Source organism: Trichomycterus rosablanca, chromosome 5 (assembly GCF_030014385.1).
Source record: "Trichomycterus rosablanca isolate fTriRos1 chromosome 5, fTriRos1.hap1, whole genome shotgun sequence".
NCBI lineage: Eukaryota > Metazoa > Chordata > Actinopteri > Siluriformes > Trichomycteridae > Trichomycterus > Trichomycterus rosablanca.
In genome coordinates, this window is record NC_085992.1 from 12,135,181 (window position 1) to 12,158,095 (window position 22,915).

Here is a 22,915-nt window from a genome sequence, read left to right on the forward strand (position 1 = left end):
TAGTAAAGTCATGCACTTAGGTTGAATAAAAAAGGCCTGGCTTACAATTGATGCACCCATTTTTTAAAGGGTTTTGAGGAGGGTTGATATCTAAAAAAAACATTTTTATGGACGTCTTTATGGACCTCACTTTGAGCATAGCGGCACAATAATGACCATGCTGGAATAGAAAGGGCCTTCCCCAAACTCCAGACATTGTTGAAAAAGAATATACAGTAATTTATTTTTATTTAGCTTTTAATTTTTACACCTTTTAGTGATGAGTTTGACTTATGGGTGGGTCAGCAATGGGTCACTTGTTGAGATATGAGTGTCCACATGGCTATAAAGATATCACTTCTGTTACTTGGAGCTCAGCTGGTAAAAATATATATATTTATTTGTGCCTAAACTTTGGAATAATGTTTTAGGTTTCATTTAACAATAGCTGACTTGACTTGACATTAACAGTCAACCTTAGGGCCCACTCCATTTTCACCATTTTTATACAAACTCATTATGGATTAAAAGCATTATGCATTATGTTCTGCACTACTTGTCACTTTACTTTACACACTTGTTTATTGCCCTTTGTAATTATATTGTTAATTCTTCTAATGTTCACTTTACTTTAAATTGCTCTTTTTAATTATATTGTTAATTGCTCTAATGTTTCTAGATTCTTACTTTTAAAAACATTCTATATTTTTTTTGTATAATATATTTTTTTTACTATTTTGTAGTTTTTGTAATTACTGTGGCGGAGCAGTCACTAAAGCATTTCACTGCCAGTTGTACTGTGTATGACCATGTATGTGACAAATAAACCTTGATTTGATTTGATTTGAAACTCCTTCTTTGCCAGTTTACATTCTTGGAACAATGCTTCTCGGTGTTCAGTACACACTCATGATCTCATTGCTCTTACTTTCAGCTGTCATGAAGTGTCTGATTACAGTATCGCACAAACATGCTTTCAAACATTAAAAGTCTTATGGACTGTAAATGTGAAAATTTGCCATAGGTTTTTTTTAGATCAGACTACACAGGTAATCTATACCATCTTCCCTGAGGGAAGGAAGAGGTTGAAACTTTTGTTTTTACCATCTGCAATCCAGAACTTCCCATGAAGTTACAATCATGTTTAATTTTGGTAACGTAACAGCTATAATAGGTGGTTGATTTTATTATGGTCTTTTTCAAACCACTCTTGAAAAATCTGAGCAGGAAGTATGGCAGCATTATCATTGAGTCATATGATGAACAATGTTTGCACTTTAGGGTGAGGTGATCGTTGTTGTTAATAAGGAATTATAGGAGTTATTTATGTTATTTTCATCAGTTCAATAGCCGCAGACATAGTGGGTCGATACATCTTCTGGCATCCATAACAAAGTAAGAAACAATATTTCCCTTGTGCAGATGTCCAGGTTTTGTTTTACTTACATCATTTTTGCACCATTGCCTTTGAAATAAATCAAAAAGTAATTTTAAAATGATGGCTAAGCCATAGATTCCAGCCTTGAGAAGCGTATTATGTACACTTCTCGTTGACACTGGATTATATAAGGTGGGGTTTTTTTTTCATTTCTCAGAGATGTCTAGCCTTGTTAGCAAGTTTTTACATGTGTTCATGTTATTTGTTCATGTTTGACATTGGCTATACTTACATGCATCTCTTGATTTCAGTACCTTAACCACAGATCTACCAATGCCCTGATTACGTGTAGTTCAGGTGCCCACTATTTGGCATTATTGTTTCAAAGCTGTTTTCAAATTTCAAAGTACAGGGATCTTATATTACTGATTTATCATTCATGTGACCCCTTGATACTGGCTTTTACTTTGACCGTGTAACCGAATAGATAACACATTCAAATCTTTATGCCCACAGCACAATGGCTTACTGTATTTCACAGTGTGAACTGAACCATGACAACACACCCACACACACACTAATCTACTATATGGTAAGTGCTTTCAAGTGTGTATGAGCTCCAGTCTGAGAAATTGTAAAACACGCCTGAGACTTCTCTGCATGTGAAATAAAATGGTAAAAAAGCCAGTAAAACCATTGCAGATTTACAGAGCATTACTAAAAACAAGAAGAGTCTCTGGCTGTCTTCAAAAAGCCCACCTTTTTACTAAGCACATAGACTGAGCAATAACATGCACTTACTAACCTTCTTGCTAACCTTCTATAGCTATAGTATATTAGGACATACTGTATACCGTATGGCATGGATGCCATTTCACTCAAGGGATTTAAACATTTTTCTGCTGGCATGCAATGTAATAAAAACACCCTGCTTTAAAATTGGCACCCTAAAACCTTGTTAAGGTTTGTTGGTGATCACAAGGCGTTGTTCCTGCACTTAGAAAACAGGACACTATACCATTAGTATTTTTGTCCTTTTTTCTCCCAGACACACTCCAGAATGTTGTGGAAAGCCTTCCAAGAGAAGTTAAGGCTGTTAGAGCTACAAAAACAATTCTAACCAAAACACACAGTTAAGGAATATGATGTCCGACAAGCTCATGGTCAGGTGTCCACATACTTTTGTGCATGTAATGTAGTAAACAGAATGTAAAACTAAATTACATAAATTACCACTTTGAATGTTTAGGGATCTGTGCAGCTCCTGATTAAGCATCTGGTTCTTCAAAGTAAAGCTGAGGTTTAGGGCAGGTTGTTCAACGACACAGCTGCTATTTACATAAAAGAGTCCCTCTGGGCGCTCAGTGATCTCTGTCTGGTTGTTTAGGATCTGGCCATGTTCTCCCAGCCACGTCACCTCTGGTTTTGGGTAACCTTCTGTCTCGAAGTGCACAATCACTGTCAAGCTGTTAACACTGATGCTCAACCTCGGCTCTGTATAGAAGGCTGGGAGAAAACACAAACACAAATATTTATAGAATATTCATTTAGTCAGTCATTTCGGGAAGGTTTGTCCATGGAAAAGCATAAATAATAAAGGTTTCTAGGGGGAGTTTGCAGTGGTTTTACTAGCAACTTTAATTAGTTGTTAAGTTTTTAAAAAGTCATTTCTAAGTATTCGTAAGCTCTGTCTGGTTAGTTCTGCCTGTTGACATTTCAGGACTTTATTTACATCTTTATTATTATTCTTCATATAAAAACCCCAGTTGCTTTGGTTTATTTGGTTGCTTATTTGGGAACAATCTTTGTTCATAATTAAAGCTTTCTGGTAAAGAGCTGAAGGTGTTATATCCAAAATCTAATTATACTGTGCAACATTTATTTATTTATTTTTTCCATTAATTCTGACCAAACTGATTTAGGGCATTTGATTTTGTCTTCCGCTGCTGAGAGATACCAGATTCCTCTTCCGACACATGCACAGCCCTCCTCTTCTCGCCCGTGCCTTCTGCACAGATGTCTCTTCCGCCAATCAGGGTTCTTACACAGCATACAGTCCAGCCCCCACCCTGCAAATACGGTGGCCAATTAGTATCTGCTGCAGGCACTGCCAATTATGCCTGCCAGATGTCGCCCAGCTGACTCGAACCGAGGAGTTCAGAAACTCGGTGCTGGTGTGCTAGTGGAATATCCTGCTGCACCACCTGGGCGGCAGTATTTTATATAAGATTTGATGACATTTTCTGTCATTACTTTAATTGCATTACTTGCAAATTTTTTCCTTTTTGGTATAACATTTCACAGATGTTCATCTGTGAACATCACCATTAGTTGCAGCTACTGACTTCTGCAAGGTATTCTAACAAAAAATGTTTTGTTTGTTGATTTAGTTTACCGGGTCAGAAACATGCAAGCTAATTCTTTAAAATGCTCAAATGCTTTTGCGTCACTGAGGAGAAATTTTTAGCTCCACTTTTATTCCCAAACTGACTTCCAGAGTGGAAAGTCACAATGCAGGTTTACAAACAAACTGTTTCAGGTCTCACCACAGCATCTCAATTTGGTTTTAGCCACTAAAACTGTAATATAATTTATTTTAGCTATTCAGATAATAGCACTAGACAGATGTATTTACATTCTAATCAAAAATGTCCTAGATATAATGGAATTTCTTGTTCCCTCTATAAAGGCAAGTCACCCTTACACCATAATGCTACTACCACGTTTACTTCTTGCTATATTCTTACTATAAAATGCTACATTGGCATTTCATAAATGATATTTAAATTAAATATATATAGTTATTTGTATAACTTTTACTGGCCTGTCCATAGCCCATTATCCCAAAAGCTTTGGGGATGCTGTTTCTTATGGTTAGCTGTATTTTCCTATTTGCTACCATCCCATATATCACACTTTTGTCATGCATCTTTTGACTTTTACCTGGTCAATCTCTCCAGTGATTATCACCTTTTCCTTAACAGTAACTTTCTTTAATTGGAAAAACAATGTAAATCAGTCTACCAGTTAAATTTGGTGAGTTGTTTGAATAAGTAATTAGGGTTCAGTTACTTTATCTTAAGGGTGATATGTGTGTTGGATAACATTGTTCAGCTCTGTTGTATTTCTGTAAATCTAACATGACATTTGGAACCCCCGCTGCCAGACAAGCAATAGAAATAGAAGATAATCCATACCTCCATATTCCAGCTGCACTTGAGCTTTGTCTGTGCCCTTTGTGTTGCTTACTGTACATAGGTACGACCCCACATCTTTTGGTCCAACCGGGTAGATTCTGAGTGATGCGTTTCCTATCTTTAGCTCTGAATTGAACAAGACTGTGCGGTTTTTGTAATGTGCATCCTGACGTTCCAGCTGGTCTTTCTGGTAATAAAAGCTGTGGACGACTCGACTGTCCTCTACCCGCTGCCACGTCACCACCAGGGCAGAAAGGTCAGAGTCTGAGGTAAACTCACAGCCCAGGATAGCCGGCTGACCTCGGATTGCCATCAAACGGCCTGCAGGTGCCCTCACAAAAAATCCTGTGGAGACACAAATGTCTTCAACTCTAATGTGACTTAAAATAACACGGGTAATATAAATGTACTTTAATTGACTGTTTTTTTTTTTACATTTTGGTTTTATGCTTTTTCTCCCTTTTAGCACGTCCAATTGCCTGATTGCATCATGCTTTCTCTCTACCAATGCCAATCCCCACTCTGATTGAGGAGAACGACGCTAACCCACGGCCCCTCCGACATGTGGGCAGCATGCCGTATGCATCTTGTCACCTACACTTTGACGAGCTCACCACTGTGTACTTTTCCCATTTCTGTGCAAGTGCCATCAATCAGCCAGCAGAGAGACCCTATCTGGCTTAATCCCACCTCTATCTGAACAACTGGCCAATCGTTGTTCACGTGGCTGCTCAGCCCATCTGGCAGGCAGAGCTGAGACTCGATACGATGTGTTCGAGATCCCAGCTCTAGTTCCAGCTTGTGTTTTTACCGCTGAGCCACCTGAGCGGCTTAATGACTTTTTACTAAATCTGTGTGATTTCCTTCATCTCATCATTAAACTGCTCTTAGTAATTATGCTCATAGGGCATATTGCTAAAAAGAAAGCTCTGATTGGCTTTGATTCTTATTGAGGTTACAGACAGGTGTTACAAAGTGACTACTCATCTTAATGACTCAGTGCTGTAATGTAGTGATTCAAAACAAGTGGTTATTTTCACTGGAGAGTCATTGCTTACTTTGACTTTTTAACCCCTAACCACCAGACAACCTGAACTAAGATCAATTCTTATGCTGGCCAGGAGACAACACTATTAGTATTAAGTGGACAAACATGTGGGGGTAAAACACTGGGAATCGACTATCGGTCAAACGTTCATATCAGTTGCACCACAGACTTTAGAGTTTGGACACTATGGTACATTAAAAACAATATAAAACTATAATTTATAGATGATTTTCGCTGTGGATGCACTACAGTGTTAAATGTCAATGATTTGTCGTAGTATTTCTAAGTTCATAAGTACATAAGAAACTATGTAAATTTCTTCATTGTGGGATTAATAAAGGATATCTTATCTCTTATCTTATGTGGCAGTTCTAATGAAGGGCTGCTTAAGAGATTGAATGTCAAAGCCATTTGGTAGTGGGTTTAACTTTAAGTATAGTGATTTATCTTTTTAATAATAGTTAATAATAGTTTGTACTGCAGAAGACAAAATAAATAAAAATGACAGTTACTGGTAGAGGAATGTTGTGTATATAACGTTTGGATGCTCATTATGGACCAGGCTGCTTTTTTATCCTAGCATATTTGCATCCCCTTGTTTACATATTTTTAAAACAATTGTCACCATTAGTAGTTTAATACGCCCCCTTTAACAGCTTTATGAATGTGTTACAGATACTAATAGAAACAACACACATTTGCAATTTGGGTAGCGCTGTCACTAGACAGCAAGAAGGGTCTGGGTTTGGTTCTCCCAGTGTCCGCATGGTGCTCCAATTTCCTCCCACAAGTCCAAAGACATGCAGTCAGTCCAAGTGGAATTACTAAAATTGCTGTGTGTGAATGTGTGTCTGTCCTGTGATGGACTGGCAACCCACTGCGACCAGGATAAAGTGTTGGAAAACACAATAAATGAATAAGGTAAGTAAGGTAAAACATTCATTGTCTTTGTATTTTTTATTAAAAGTCATAGTGGAGATTAGCAAAACATTGCTTTATGCATTTTTTACAATTTGAAGTCACTGTTGCTTATAATTAATCACACTGGGTCTAAAAGAAAGAATCTAAAATCCATTTCAAACCATATAAGGAGAAAGTTGTGAGTGATGTTTGGATCAGTTAATTCAGAGCAGTCAAACAGTCCAGCGCCCAGTTTAAATATCTATAAAAAGTACAGAATGTCTCAAAATAAAACATTGTCCAGAAGCAAAACATTGCCAGAAAAGCATGATGAACCCTGGCTTTTATACTTCATGCTGGTAACAATCTGAAGGGTCTTTTTCCTCTTTAGCCCAGAATACAGATCATCATATACCGATGAGGCATCTCATTATGACCACCTCCTTGTTTCTACACTCACTTTCTATTTCATCAGCTCCACTTACCATATAGAAGCACTTTGTAGTTCTACAATTACTGACTGTAGTCCATCTGTTTATCCACATACTTTTTTAGCCTGCTTTCACCCTGTTTTTTAATGGTCAGGACCCCCACAGGACCACCACAGAGCAGGTATTATGTGGATGTTGGATCAATCTCAGCACTGCAGTGACACTGACATGGTGCTGGTGTGTTAGTGTGTGTTGTGCTCCTATGAGTGGATAAGACACAGCAGTGCTGATGGAGTTTTTAAACACCTCACTGTCACTGCTGGACTGAGAAGAGTCCACCAACCAAAAATATCCAGACAACAGCACCCAGTGGGCAGCATCCTGTGAACAAAGATGAAGATCTAGAAGATGACCAACTCAAACAGCAGCAATAGATGAGCGATCATCTCTGACTTTACATCTACAAGGTGGACCAATAGGTAGGAGTGTCTAATAGAGTGGACAGGGAGTGGACACGGTATATAAAAACTCCAGCAGCACTGCTGTGTCAGATCCACTTATACCAGCACAACACACACTAACACACCACCACCATGTCAGTGTTACTGCAGTGCTGAGAATGATCAACCACCTAAATAATATTTGCTCTGTGATGTGTGGGGGTCCTGACCATTGAAGAACAGGGTGAAAGCAGACTAACAAAAGTATGTAGATAAAGAGATGGACTACAGTCAGTAATTGTAGAACTACAAAGTGCTCCTGTATGGTAAGTGGAGCTGATAAAATGGACAGTGAGTGTAGAAACAAGGAGGTGGTCATAATGTTATGCCTAATCGGTATATTTTCAGATCTAACAGTGGACAGTTAGATTCTAGCAGTGATTTTTTTGGTGGTTCTTTGATTACTTCATCCAGACAGTTTACACAAAGAAAGAACATCTGTTTATATCAGTGAAATCAGTTTATATCAAGATTTATTGTCAATTTTATTAGAAACATCATACTAATGCCGTGTTGTTGTTTTGAGGTGATCTGTTGGATTTAGATGTGGTCACTAGGGAGGCCAATGAAGCTGTCAGGTTCATATAACCAGTTAAATATGTTATAGAATGACTGCTGTGGCTGTAAAGTGATCAGCTTTTACATCTAAATCATGCTCCACTGGTATTATAAACCATTTTTTAGATTTCCCACACTCTGACACCATAATCACCAGCCTGAACCATTAAACCAGGTTGGGTGCATGGATTCATGCTGTTTACTGTTTTCTGACAAACTCAAACCCAACTGTGGCACCAACAACAATGTCACTGTCAAGGTCACTACTACTAACATTCTGTTAGACTTGGCAGCAAAGCAAGCCGTAACATTCCCAATCCAACAATACCCTTACCCGCCATCTGATCTCAGACCAATTATAAAAGCATACACCACAACAGCTTGGCAAAAAGAATGGGAAACTTATACCACCAACAAACTCTACGAGATCCGCCCTTCCATAAAAACAGATAGAGCTTAATACCCTAAAAAAACAATGGGAACAAATTATGTACACAAGATGCTGAATAGAACACACTAAACATACTCATACCTGCCTGCTAAAAGGAGACCAGGCCCCCACTTGTCCCCTCTCTGTGGATCATGAACTTCTTTGAAACACATCCTCTATTCAGGACAAAAGATGAACCACCAGAACAAAATTCTACCATACAAACAACTACAAGGAAATCTTCACCTCAGTACCACCCCCCATAGTAATACAAACACTTTAACCATTGCACACACAGGTAAAGAAAGCAAACTGACCCCCTATCTTTCCAGCTGCTCTTTCAAAAGGTCTGGGCATATCAGTACATGTTTTGCACACAGGACTAGAGCTGTTTACTGTAAGAGGAATTTTTCATCAAATGACTCATAACCTTTTAATAATAAGGGTCAGTGGTAGCCTAGTGGGTAGAGCTTTGGGCTATCCGGAAGATTAGCAGTTCAAATCCAGGCTCTGCTATGCAGCCACTGTTGGGTCCTTGAGCAAGACCCTTAATATGCGAAGAAAGAATTTCATTGTACTGTACATCTGTATATGTATATATATGACAAATAAAAATAAAATAAAGTATATCTTCTTCTTCTTCTAATCTCAAATTTATCCAGATGGTAAATTATTCTTGAAGCAAGCAGTTTTGTAGGTAAACAATACTGTGACTAAAAAGGGATAAATAATGTAGCCAAAATAACAGAAACAAGGTAACAACTAAAAGACACAAAAAGCTCCACAGTCGTAGAACTGAGGACTGGTTGATACAACAGGACAGGGAACTCTTAGAACCGCCCAAGTCCAGCAAAGCACTACCGGTACCCCAACCCCACCAATCGACGCAGCCCACACATAAGTTACTGGCAGGATCTGCTCCAGAAACAGGGAGACCAGGTCGCCTCTGGGGCAGTCTGCTCTCCCAGGGCAGTTCTGTAGTGAGGCACAAACACGCTGCAACATCGGGTGAGTTCACAAAAAGAAGCAAGTGTGCTGCCAAGCAGTAGCCTAGTGGTTAAGGTACTGGACTAGTAATCAGAAGGTCTCTGGTTTAAACCCCACCTCTGCCAGGTTGCCACTGTTGGGCCCTTGAGCAAGGCCCTTTACCCTCAGTTGCTCAGACTGTATACTGTCACAGTACTGTAAGACAGTGCACGTCTGAAGAAAACCGGACCAGATGGAGCAGCCTGGTGTCACGGTTTCAGAAAAAGCAGGTTTACCAACAAAGGAGCTGGCAAGTAGCTGAAGCAATTTCAAACGAGCGCTCTATTGTTTTTTTCCCGAGTCTGTCTTTTCTGTCTCCCAAATTTGCTCCTGTGTAAGTCTCCACAAACTCTAATGCAGTGTTTGACAACACCCACATAACCTTTGCATGAATACAGACCCAGCATTCTGTCCATCCATCCATTCATCCATCCATCCATCCAAACAAAGACAAAAACACAGTCAAGTAGTTCTGCAAAGGCTGTAATCCGATACTGTTCAGTGCAGCAATTTCCATGGAAATAGATGTTATTTCAGTTGAAACAAACAAACAATAGATCCATTTCAAAAACTGAAAGTGTTTTAAACAGCTTAAGGCAGGTTTCTCTGTACTGGTAAAATAATCTGCATTGTGTCAAATAATTTTATAATGGGAAGAAATAAAATAAATCTGGACCTAAATGTTAGTGATTTTGACTTCAGGCTTTTTAATCTTTATTTAAACTCTAAACAGCATTCCACTCTTGAAGAGATTACATTTTAAATGATAAGGTTCCACTTATTCACACATGAAGTGACAATCTAAAATAATTAGGGATGCATCAATACCATTTTTTCCCAACCGAGTACAAGTACAAGTACATGTATTTTTGTACTTGCCGATACCGATACCTATTTAGAACAGAGGTGGAAAGAGTACTAAAATATTGTACTCAAGTAAAAGTACTATTACTTTAATGAATTTTTACTTAAGTATGAATAAAGTTACTGGTTTAAAAATCTACTCAAGTAAAAAGTAACTCATTTAAAATGTACTCAGAGTAAACTTTACTTGTTAACAGGAGGGCGTGTCTCTTCTGTGTAATGCACAGGACAAGTGGATATTAATCTCACAATAGTTGTTTTTAATTAAAATATAATAGAAAAAACATGTTCATACAACATTTAAAACATTTAGGGATGTGTAATGTGTCATTTTTGTCCCATAAAACTTTTTCAAACTGAATAACCACTAGTGATATGTGTCGTAGAATGATTCGATTCTATTGAACGGCCCTTTAAACTGAAATGAAGGAACCGATTCGCATTTGTGGGAGTCGTTATTTATATATACGGCTTTTTAAAAAGAATCGAGACAAAAGATCCGACTCCCCATCACAGAATTCACTGCAGCAGTTTCCCAGACGCGATTTTTTTTTACTCAGTAACGGATGTTATTTAAAATGTAGCGAATTACAATTCTTAGTACAAAACTTACTTAAGTAAAATTACAGGCTGTAAAATCTACTTTAAAAAGTACAAGTACACAAAAAAACGACTCAATTACAGTAACGCGAGTAAATTTAATTCGTTACTTTCCACCTCTGATTTAGAATGATGCAATCTGGAGCATTATGGAATAGTGTAGTTTTTAGTGTAAAATAGTGCAATGGAATAAAGCAATAAGCCACGAGAGGCCGTACGTTACTGTGATTTTAGCACGGGGATGACGTTTTTGGCACGACGCGAAGCGGAGTGCCAAAAACTTCTTTCCCCGTGCTAAAATCATAACAGTAACGTACGGTCTCGAGTGGCTTATTGCTTTTATAAAACGGCGGTCAACATAAAATACAATAAATACAACAATGTTTAATCATAAATGTATTTATTGTGTATAAACTTACAATAAAGCATTCTTCCGCGACGCAAGGTAATCCGATTAACAGTGTTGCTAGGCAACGTGAGGTCGAACATAACATTAATTTATTCTATTCAGTGGCGTATTAATATGGAATGATGTGAGGTGGTCATAGGTGTGCGTTTGTCGGGGATTTTACAACGGCTTCGAACGCGGCTCAGCCAATCAGATTTTAGGACCGGAACTATCCGTTTTATAACAGTTGATTTGTTCCTTTGAGTACACGCACTGAACAGAAACCAACGGTCTCACAAATACCGTTTTTTTAAACAAAAACACGTGAGAAGTGATGAGGGGTTTAATGATACCACGTCCAAAAATGCACGTCAACAAGTAGCGAGTGATCAAAGTGTTTGTGCGCTGTGATAAAATCAAGGAGGAAAAATAAATGAATCTGAGTGGACGAATAGCATGGATTGTTCTGTAGTGAGTTGGATGTTTTGTAGAGAACGATGAGGTCAGAAATACTGTAAAACGTGTGTGTGCCGGTGTATTCTGATATAAACTATCAGGGCAAAAATCGTGTAGTGTGAACTAGGCATAACGCAGCAACGTGCACTAGGCACACGGTATCGGTTGTTTAGTATCGGAGCCTCGTTTGCGAGTACGAGTACAAGTTAAAGAGCGCGGTATCGGGCAAATACCCGATACCAGTATCGGTACTCATGCATCTCTAAAAATAATAATCTAGTGCAGAAGGAATGTCTTTATTTGTCATATATACATTTAGACATACACCGATCAGCCATAATATTAAAACCAGCTCCTTATTTCTACACTCACTTTCCATTTTATCAGCTCCACTTACTACATAGAAGCACTTTGTAGTTCTACAATTACTGACTGTAGTCCATCTGTTTCTCTACATACCTTTTTAGCCTGCTTTTACCCTGTTCTTCAATGGTCAGAATCCCCACAGGACCACCACAGAGCAGGTATTATTTAGGTGGTGGATCATTCTCAGCACTGCAGTGACAATGACATGGTGGTAGTGTGTTAGTGTGTGTTGTGCTGGTATGAGTGAATCAGACACAGCAGCGCTGCTGGAGTTTTTAAATATCATGTCCACTCACTGTCCACTCTACTAGACACTCTTACCTAGTTGGTCCACCTTGTAGATGTAAAGTCAGAGACGATCGCTCATCTATTGCTGCTGTTTGAGTTGGTCATCTTGTAGATCCTCATCAGTGGTCACAGGACGCTGCCCATGAATGTTTTTGGTTGGTGGACTATTCTCAATCCAGCAGTGACAGTGAGGTGTTTAAAAACTCCATCAGCGCTGCTGTGTCTGATCCACTCATGCCAGTACAACACACACTAACACACCACCACCATGTCATTGTCACTGCAGTGCTGAGAATGATCCACCACTTAAATAATACCTGCTCTGTGGTGGTCCTGGGAGAGTCCTGACCATTGAAGAACAGCATGAAAGGGGGGTAACAAAGCATGCAGAGATATAGATGGACTACAGTCAGTAATTGTAGAACTACAAAGTGCTTCTATATGTATAGCTGATAAAATGGACAGTGAGTGTGTAAAATTCTTTATTTGCATATTCAAGCTTCCGGAGCCCAACAAGGACCCAACAATGGCTTCATGGCAAAGCCAGGATTCAAATCCATAACCTTCTTTTCGGTCAGTCATAGCTCTGCTCACTAGGCTACCACATCTAACAAGCACATGTCCAACAGATCTGATCAAACCCTTCAGCATCAGTGACTACATCAGTGAAAACAACAGTGGATTTGGGCCAGTGTATTTGGCCCGATTCTGGGCAGTCATTCAAAAAGAGTCAGAGCCGACACGGTCTGCCGGTGTTACCGGAGTGTTATTGCAAGGTTGTCTAAAGTTTTCAATAATTTAAAGGTTAGTACAAGGTTCCCTTAAGGTTTCAATAATTTAAAGGTTAGTACAAGGTTCCCTTAAGGTTTCAATAATTTTAAGGTTACGGGAACGTTAGGGGAACGTTCCCACAACTATAATGCACAACCAAACGGGAACGTTCTATTTCCGTAAAGAAAACTTTCCTGGGGAACCAAAGGGCAACCAAAACGATCCGTTCCCAGAACGTTCTGGGAACCAAAAACTAACGTTCCCGGAACGTTCTGGGAACCAAAAATTGTTAGCTGGGGTGATGGTTCGTGTTTTGTAGCGCAAAGTCTGGATCAATCCACTGAGCTGTTAACTTAACATGATCTTTATATATCAAGTGATCGGATCGGCTACATTTGGGAAATATCGTCCGATCGTCGATAGCATATTTTGATTGAAAATCGGCCGATATCGATTTAAAGTCGATCGATCGTCCCATCTCTACCCCAAACACACCTCTAAGACGACCACTGCTTTATTGAAGAGGCTGAGGGTAAAGGTGATGGACTGGCCAAGCATGTCTCCAGACCTAAACCCAATAGAACATCTTTGGGGCATCCTCAAGCGGAAGGTGGAGGAGCGCAAAGTCTCGAATATCCGCCAGCTCCGTGATGTCATCATGGAGGAGTGGAAAAGCATTCCAGTGGCAACCTGTGAAGCTCTGGTAAACTCCATGCCCAGGAGAGTTAAGGCAGTTCTGGGAAATAATGGTGGCCACACAAAATATTGACACTTCAGGAACTTTCACTAAGGGGTGTACTCACTTTTGGTCATGGTGATGGTGAACGCTGGCGCATTTCGCTGCCGTTGCTGTATTTTGTCATGTTTTGCCGTGTTTTGTTGTATTTTTGTCATGTTTTTCTTTTGTTTTCGTCTTTTTGTGGTCTCTGCTGCTCCTGTTTCACTATTTCTTTTTTCATCTGATGGTCTCGGCGACTGTTGGGTACTGGATGGTGATGGTGAACGCTGGCGCATTTGGCTGCCGCTACCGTTACCGTATTTTATTATTTTTAAACATTTTGATTAGTAAAGGATCTTATTGGTGGATTATCGCTACTCCTTCAGGAACGGGAGGACAACATTCAGTCTAGACTCATCCTTAAGTTGGATTTTATTACATCCGGAGTTTTCTGGACTTTATCTGTACTATCGCCTGCCTAACACGAGCTGTTGCTGCCCTGCTCCAACTCTGAATTTGCTGTGTCAATTTTGTACCTGTTTGGATTTATTCATGGACTTTACCCTGCCTCGGGTAATAATTCAAAGTCTGCCGTATACTTTCACATATACAGTAATAATATGCCTTATAACTCGTGACCGGAGCTGCTGCGCTTAAATTCAAACACTCGCCTGCCTACTGATGTTTACGCACGCTGTGTTGCTATGGGAACAGCACAACGCCCATGTTACATCCATCGGGGGTCCCGCCGCAGCATTTGCATGTCTGGAAGCTTTACACGGCTTGGCTCCGAGCTATATCGCACACGTTCTCTGTGTTCACTCCACGAGCTCTACGATCTTCTAACCAGCTGCCCTTAGCTATTCCACGTTCTCAGATGAGGTTCAAGGGTGACAGGGCCTTTTCTGTAGCTGCCCCAAGACTCTTCCACTTTTCATAAAGGAGTCCCACACAATAGATGCATTTAAGTTAAATTTAAAAAGTAATTCGTTTTCTTTGGCATTTGAGTCCATTTGTGGTTTTATTTGATTTACATGTTTATATGTTTGTGCGTATGTATATTATTTTGTATGTATGTTTATGATTTGTTAAATGTTGCATAGTTGAGTGGTATTTATACCTGATTTTAATGTACAGCACTTTGGTTGACACACGTCTTTTAAATGTGCTATAGAAATAAAGGTGACTTGACTTGACTTGACTTTTGTTGCCGGTGGTTTAGACATTAATGGCTGTATATTGAGTTATTTTGAGGGAAGAATAAATTTACGCTGTTATATAAGCTGCACACAGACTACTTTTCATTGTGTCAAAGTGTCATTTTGTCAGTGTTGTCCCATGAAAAGATATACTTAAATATCTGCAGAAATGTGAGGGGTGTACTCACTTTTGTGATACACTGTATAAGATTATTTACCACAGGTGCTCCTGTTGAGCAACGGTAAATGGCAGTGCTATCAGCCAGTCGGGAATTTATACACAGACGAGTCTGGCTATTTCTGGGGAGTTGGGTGGTCAAGCCCACACAATGGATTGGAGTCCTATCCAGGATGTCCTATACTGTGTTACTGCATTGCGCCCAGTGATTCTGAAGATAGTGGTAAACTGAACAAAATGGTAAAATATGAAAGTGAAATGAAACAAATTAAATTTGTATATAAATGTTTTGTAAAAAATTATATATGATAAACTGGTTGTCTGAGTTTCAGGGTCAGGGGTTAGTTTACAGTTTGGTTTGGATGGCAGACTGCTTTGTTATCCAAAAGTAATAAACTACAGTGCTGATCCAGCTGTTACTCCTACTGCTTTTCACTGAAGTGACCTTCAGTTCCCTCATACAAAAGATAAATTCAATCATGTACAATAACAATATCTAATGACAGAGACAAGTGGGCAGTGTTTCTGGATGTTGTTGATATGTGGTATCTGCTTTGTGTAGTTGAGTCTTGGGTTGAGTTTGGGTTTAAGCCCTGCCCTTTACACATAGGTTTCTCTGGATTATCTGAATCTTTTAGTATTGTCATTGACAGGGCCGGAGTGGGCCCCTTTTTCAGCCCCGGGAGTTTCATGCCCAAACCCGGCCCACTTTTTCCATGGAGGAGCAATTTGAATAAATGAAACAGCAGCTAGCTCTTACAATGCCTTTTTATTGGGTATAAGTTCAGGTATATGTTGGAAAGTTAACAGAAAACACTTCACTTAAACATGTTTAATTCAATTAATTAATCAGATAAAGATTTAAAAGGTAAAAAAAATGTAATAAAGATGAAAACGTATTTACATTTGTACAGGAGCAAATTTGAAATTTGAAATTAAAATTGCATTTGTCTTTCCAACAGAGAGGTGCTCTATTGTTTGGTTTACACTAAACTCTTAAGTATCTTCACTACACGTATATTTAGTAGGCTACCTACAGCATCAAAAGCCTCCTAAGCAGTGCACTGGTTTCTGCAACTTTATTAATAACGGTGTCATTGTCTATAGACATGAGACATGGCTTATCTGCTGCTCTGAGGCTAAAATAAAACATTTCATTAAGGGTTAGCCTATTTTTTTTAAAAAACAATTTAGCCTATATTATGATGGTGTAAAATTGATAGTGATTTAGGCTATTTGTCTCCATTTGTTAAAATAAATTAGGCTATCGTGCTGACATCTTTCTGAATGTCTGAACAATTTAACATATATCATGTATATTCTCTACGTTATACTTTACATTACAAATAACTATGTTAGTTTAAATAACTGTTAGACTGTCCTCATTCCCCATCGGGAATCCTCCCGAATCTCCCGATTAGCCACTCCGGGCTTGGTCATTGACTGTACATGGTGAAATCCTACAACCCCAAATCAGAAAAAGTTGGGACAGCATGGAAAAAGCAAATAATAAAAAAAACAGAGTTTCTTACATTTACTTTGCATTGTCTTGTTGAAAAATGCATGGAGCACACAGCGTCCATTTTTTGGTTGATGCTGCTTCTGGACATGGTTAACCCTTTGATGCACAACCTGGGTCAAAAGTGACCCAACTGAGTTTTTATTTTCTATATCTTTGCAATAAATTAATTTCGTCATTCAAGCTTCCATGAATTTTTCAATTAACTTGTTTTTGATTATCACAAATCCTCATTTCAGTTTTATATTTTTTACTTTTTTAATAAAAATAATTTTTGTATCACTACCCTTCTAATGCACAACATGGGTCAAAAATGACCCTTATGTATTTACTATGGAATTTGACAGAAACTACTGACATTTGTAAGTGTTTGTAGTCAAAAACATATTTACTGATCTTTTGAAAGACAACCAAAGATTAGGCTCTTGAATCTTGAATATGTCCAATACTATTTGCTTGCTAGCTGTTTACATATTCTAGTATAGACAGCTTTTATTAGCTAAGACAGTAAATACATGAATAACTGACAAATGTGCATATGAAAATATTCTTGAATGGATGAATATGGGTCATTTTTGACCCATGTTGTGCATTAGAAGGGGTTTGCTTAGCTTGTGCATCAAAGGGTTAAGATAAGGCTTCTTTTTTGCACAGTAAAGTTTTAAGTGGCATTTGTGCATGTAACTCCAAATTGTAGTGCTTGATAAAGGTTTGATAAACTAATCCCTCACCCATGTGGTTATATCAGCTATTGTTGAGTGGCGGTTCTTGATGCAGTGCTGTCTGAGGGATCAAAGATCACAGGCGTTCAGCTTAAACTTGTGCCTTTGGCCTGTTACGCACTGAAATTCCTCCTGATTCCTTGAATCATTTAATAATATTATGCACTGTACAGGGAGAAATATGCAAATCCCTTCCAATCTTTCTTTAAGGTACATTGTTTGTAAACATTTCAATTGTTTTCTCACACATTTGTTGAAAAACTGGAGATCCTCTGATCATCTTTGCTTATCAAAAACTCAGCCTTTCATGGATTCTGCTTTTGTACCAAACCATGATTACAATCACCTGTTGACATCACCTGTTTGGAATCACATCATTATTTAGTTTTTTTACCTCATTACTAGCCCTAAATTGCCCCCGTCCCAACTTTTTTAGGAATGTGTTGCAGGTCTGAAATGCAGGAATGGATGTTTATTAATAAATGAAATGAAATTGAGCTGATAAAACATGAAATATCTCAGGTTCATCCTGTCTGCAATTAAATAAAAGTCAAAGTAAATGTAAGGAACACTGCATTTTTACTTTATTTGCATTTTCTATACTGTCCCAACTTTTTCTGATTTCTAAAAATTTATCCCATACTAGCCTGACAACATCTGAACTCATGACTGCATCATCTGCTTTAGATGTTTTAATGAAATGTCCCTGTCTTGACTTGTTTGGAATGTAATAAGGTCCAGCATGTTTTACTGCAGTGAATTAAAACGAATGAACGTTGTGATGTATATCACACACACACACTGAATGACCAAATCAATGTAGACACTTGACCATGTGCTTGTTGGACATTCAATTACAAAACTGTCCACATTAATATGAAATTTGCCCTCTTTTGCAGCTTTAACAGCCTTCACTTATAGACTTTCCACAATATGTTGGAGTGTGTCCGTATGAATTAGTGCCTGATTTAACAAAAATAAAAAGAAGAAGCATAAATCCCCAGCTTCCCTAATCCTCCTGCCCCTCACTGAGCTCCTGGAACACATGATCTCAGATATTTCTTTATGTGCCACGGCCCCATGTTAAGATTTTCATGCTTATTTTCATGCTGATTCTTGTGTCCTTGTATTCCAGTCTTATCTTTGGATTAGAGTAAGGTTTCTAGTCCAAGGTTTTTGTCTTTGTAGTTCGCTTTAGCTTAGTGTATGTTTTTTGGTTTGTTCAGAACTTTCTTTTAGATTAATTAGGGACCTCTTAGGTTCTTGGAAGTTAGTATAAGTATTAGCAGTTACCTTTATCTTTCTGTACCTTTCTGTATGCTTTGTTCCTTTATCCCTTATGTCTTCCTACTTCTTGTTTTGTGTATATTCTCATGCCGGTAGTTGTGTTTTGTCTGCCTTCATATTTACTCTAGTTTAGTCACCTTTGTCTGTATAAGAATCTTAACTATCAGGGTTTTCTTGATTGATCCAAGAATTATTTGTTCTAAGCTTTGCTGTTTGAGTTTACCTTTAAGATTGCTGTTTACCAGGAATTAAATGTTTGTCTGTTCTAGTTTTAAAGTTTGTTTCTGAAGTCTACGCAAGTGTGTCCAGCTTGCTCCAGGTTGTGTTCCAGATTAATAGCACAGCTCTTGCTATGCTGGGTTGCTGTAACTGTATTGCGTAAAAGCAGCCGAGGGCCAGATAAAAAAATCTTTACACGGTGCATTTGTCCCCGGAGCTAAACCTGCTCTGTTCTTTTCAATCTTTTAAAATAATGAGATTAAAAGTGTTTGTGTCATTGGCAATAAAAAAAAATCATTATACAAAGTATTATAATCCCTGAGGACCCCATTCAACAGAAAAAACAAACAAACAAACAAACAAACAAACAAACAAACAAACAAAAAAAAAAAAAAAAAAAAACAAAAAAAAAAAAAAATGCCACTTATCCGGAGAGCCTTAATACATAAAGCCCAGAAGTTATCAGGCTTTTCAACCGAACTTATTCAGTCTTTACAGAGGAGACTATTTAGACAGGAGGTTTTGTCTGTGGTAAAAAAAAGTGTATGAATGTACAATTCCAGCTTGTTTCATTGCTTTAAATTGTCCTTAATAACTTAAAATAAAGTCTACAATATGAAATAAATATGGAATAAAAATGAAATACTTGTGATGAAACATTTTATTCATTAAAATATCTGATGACTATTTTTTAAGGTTGTGTTTATGCTTGTCATTTTTGGTTACACTGTAAAAAATAAACATTTTTTTACAGGTTTTCCCAGTACATTTTTACAGTTTTTCCCTGTATTTATAAAAGACAGAATTTTTTTGTAAAATTACAAGAATAAACTGTATATTGAAAAGTGTCATGTGATTTACCATAAAAAATCTGTATAAATGAAATACATAAAAAATCTGTTTTTTAACAGTTTTTAGATGACACTTTTAACAAAACTAACTGTAAAAATAAAGTAATCTTCATTGACAAAAATAGCAGAATCTTCTGTAATTTTCAAAAAAAAAAACTTTTGTTATGCCGATATATCACTGTCAAATAAATAAAAATACTGTTAATAATGCATTTAAAAATGTACAATTGCAAAAAAAATATGTGATCAAAGAAAGAAATATTTAGTAATTTTGCATTTCTTAACCACTACTTTACATACATAAATTGGAAAAACAAAGGTATTGCCTACCTTATTAGACAGGCAACAATACAATTTAAACAGATTTTAACTTTTACTTTATTTATGCATTTGTATTAATTTAAAGATTGAATTGTTAAATAAGTGCATTTATACAAACTGTGTAAAACCATAGTCAAATTTAAAACGTTATTAACTGTGATTTATTCTCACATTTATAATATTTAAATCAAGCATAATTTACCCATCCCCACATTCACAGGAAAAATGTATTACAGTTCATCTGTGCAACATGTTGGGTGCACATTCCAACCAGAGCACCACAGATATAAAATGATGCTCTAATTTACCAGTTACACACTTTTGAGTGCCTGTTGGTTTTGCATAAAGAATATATGCTGGTGTGACACAAATCAATTACATTTTAGATTTAAACATGACTGCATTGTGTTTATTAGTTAACTTAACTTAGTTGCTTTATTTCCCTGGAACTACTTAATGCAATAAGTTTATCAGGTGAAACCGGATATGACGCACCGGGGATTACGCAATACATCGTGAAGGCACATTGTGTTTCAATGGCAGGTAATGTGAAGCTTTACAAAATCTTTTTCCATATGTCTAATTGCATGCTAATCATGATGTTTATCTTATTATATTGTTTAATATAGCTCTTTAGTTGAATAATATTCAAGTTTTATTGCTGTACATGCTTTATTTGTTTAAAAATGCTAACGCTAATTCGCGCGTGCTAATGCTAACGGCGGACCTGCTTATATTGATTTATTTATTAACATCTTTCCAGGGATTCTGTGAATAATATTGAAGTCTTGAGGCAGATTTGAATAGATTGCCGTTGGCTGACTGTATATTAAGTCCGGCTGCGCTGTGTGTGATAATGTTGCATTGCCGTGGTGCTAGCTAGTGCTAAGCTAGTCAAGTTCATCAGCCAGTATTCTCAACTTGTGGCAGTAAGATTCTTTCCCGAAAGGTAAAAATGGCTTAAATTACTTAATGCAGAAATATATTAGAAGAAGGTAGAAAATAAAAAGATGTGTAATATTTGCTGTGCCAGTGCATTAAAAAACATGGACACAACCTAGCTAGCTAAGATGTGAGCAGGCAGCTCGAGCCTGAGGGGAACTTCATGCTTTTCGTTTGGCGCTCACGTTCTGCACAAACTAAAACAAAGTGATTCTGTAACGTTAGTATCATTACAAACCTGAGTTTTGTGACTGTTATCCTGGAAAGCACACACATGTGAACAGTATTGGATAATCAATGAATTTGTAATGTTAAAGTCTTTACTATAGAAATAATATTTTAGTTATTTACAACAAAACAACTGATGTCTTGTATCTTCTGTTTACAGATGGTTGGAAATGTGTATTTGCAGTTGGACTGACCTTTTACTGGTAATTTTTTTTCTACATTTTATGCTAAATTGAAGAATATTGAGCTACTTTTGACTGAACACTGAGTTAAGTTTAGATTAAGTGAAGAAGAAAAAATGTGGAAATTCTTATTATTTATTCTGTTTGGTTCTTTTACTTACTTTTTAGTTTTATGTATTTTATGTCTTCTTTTTTAAGCTGGTAATTTCTTTATAAATATTTGTCTTGCTGATTTTGATTTCCTTTAGTTTTCTTTAGTAATTTTTTATTTATATATCATTTTAATAGTATCCAATTTCATCTACAGTTTAGGATTCCCCCAATCACGCAATACCATCAGCGCTAGGAGGGTGAAGGTAAGCACAAGTTTCCTCTGAGTTGTTACAGCAACCACCCCATCTTTTACGTCTGAGTTGAAATAAAGGTTAAAGTGAGATATGTTAAGTCCTAAATGGATATTTGTGTACTGTTAAGTTCAAGAAAGTGATTTTTTCATCCTCTGTTCCATTGTAGGATGGTGATATGGCTGCAACTGAACGGGGGATTGAGGAGACTGTTCTGGGGATCTGTGTGACTAGAGTTGAGGGAGCTGAAGCCATGGACCCCCTGCCAATACTGGAGTGGTATTAGAAGGTGGTGTGGTTCTTGGGCAGTGTGTTCCTTGCCTTTGCAGTTCGGGCTGATTTATGCCTTATACAGTGTATCACAAAAGTGAGTACACCCCTCACATTTCTGCAGATATTTAAGTATATCTTTTCATGGGACAACACTGACAAAATGACACTTTGACACAATGAAAAGTAGTCTGTGTGCAGCTTATATAACAGTGTAAATTTATTCTTCCCTCAAAATAACTCAATATACAGCCATTAATGTCTAAACCACCGGCAACAAAAGTGAGTACACCCCTAAGAGACTACACCCCTAAATGTCCAAATTGAGCACTGCTTGTCATTTTCCCTCCAAAATGTCATGTGATTTGTTAGTGTTACTAGGTCTCAGGTGTGCATAGGGAGCAGGTGTGTTCAATTTAGTAGTACAGCTCTCACACTCTCTCATACTGGTCACTGAAAGTTCCAACATGGCACCTCATGGCAAAGAACTCTCTGAGGATCTTAAAAGACGAATTGTTGCGCTACATGAAGATGGCCAAGGCTACAAGAAGATTGCCAACACCCTGAAACTGAGCTGCAGCACAGTGGCCAAGATAATCCAGCGTTTTAAAGGAGCAGGGTCCACTCAGAACAGACCTCGCGTTGGTCGTCCAAAGAAGCTGAGTGCACGTGCTCAGCATCACATCCAACTGCTGTCTTTGAAAGATAGGCGCAGGAGTGCTGTCAGCATTGCTGCAGAGATTGAAAAGGTGGGG

The 22,915-nt window shown here is 37.8% G+C and overlaps 1 protein-coding gene and 1 long non-coding RNA gene across 3 annotated transcripts in view; one reads left to right on the forward strand and one right to left on the reverse strand.

Moving 5' to 3' along the window:
- LOC134314335 (CD276 antigen-like) overlaps nt 1-22,915 on the reverse strand; it is a 32,857-nt gene that overhangs the window by 2,090 nt on the left and 7,852 nt on the right. Inside the window, exons 1-3 of one of the 2 annotated variants that reach the window (XM_062994912.1) lie at nt 11,331-11,361; nt 4,555-4,899; nt 2,591-2,863 (exon numbers count right to left, since the gene is read on the reverse strand). In XM_062994912.1, the coding sequence (XP_062850982.1) occupies nt 2,591-2,863; nt 4,555-4,867 (586 nt within the window). In that variant the 5' untranslated portion in view covers nt 4,868-4,899; nt 11,331-11,361. Of the gene's footprint in view, nt 1-2,590; nt 2,864-4,554; nt 4,900-11,330; nt 11,362-22,915 lie in introns of those variants that run through there. The other variant, XM_062994911.1, reaches the window with a different exon arrangement.
- On the forward strand, nt 20,709-22,248 carry LOC134314334 (uncharacterized). Its single transcript, XR_010012369.1, has 5 exons — nt 20,709-20,737; nt 20,958-21,143; nt 21,525-21,567; nt 21,854-21,902; nt 22,060-22,248. It is a non-coding gene; the product is annotated as an uncharacterized LOC134314334 (long non-coding RNA).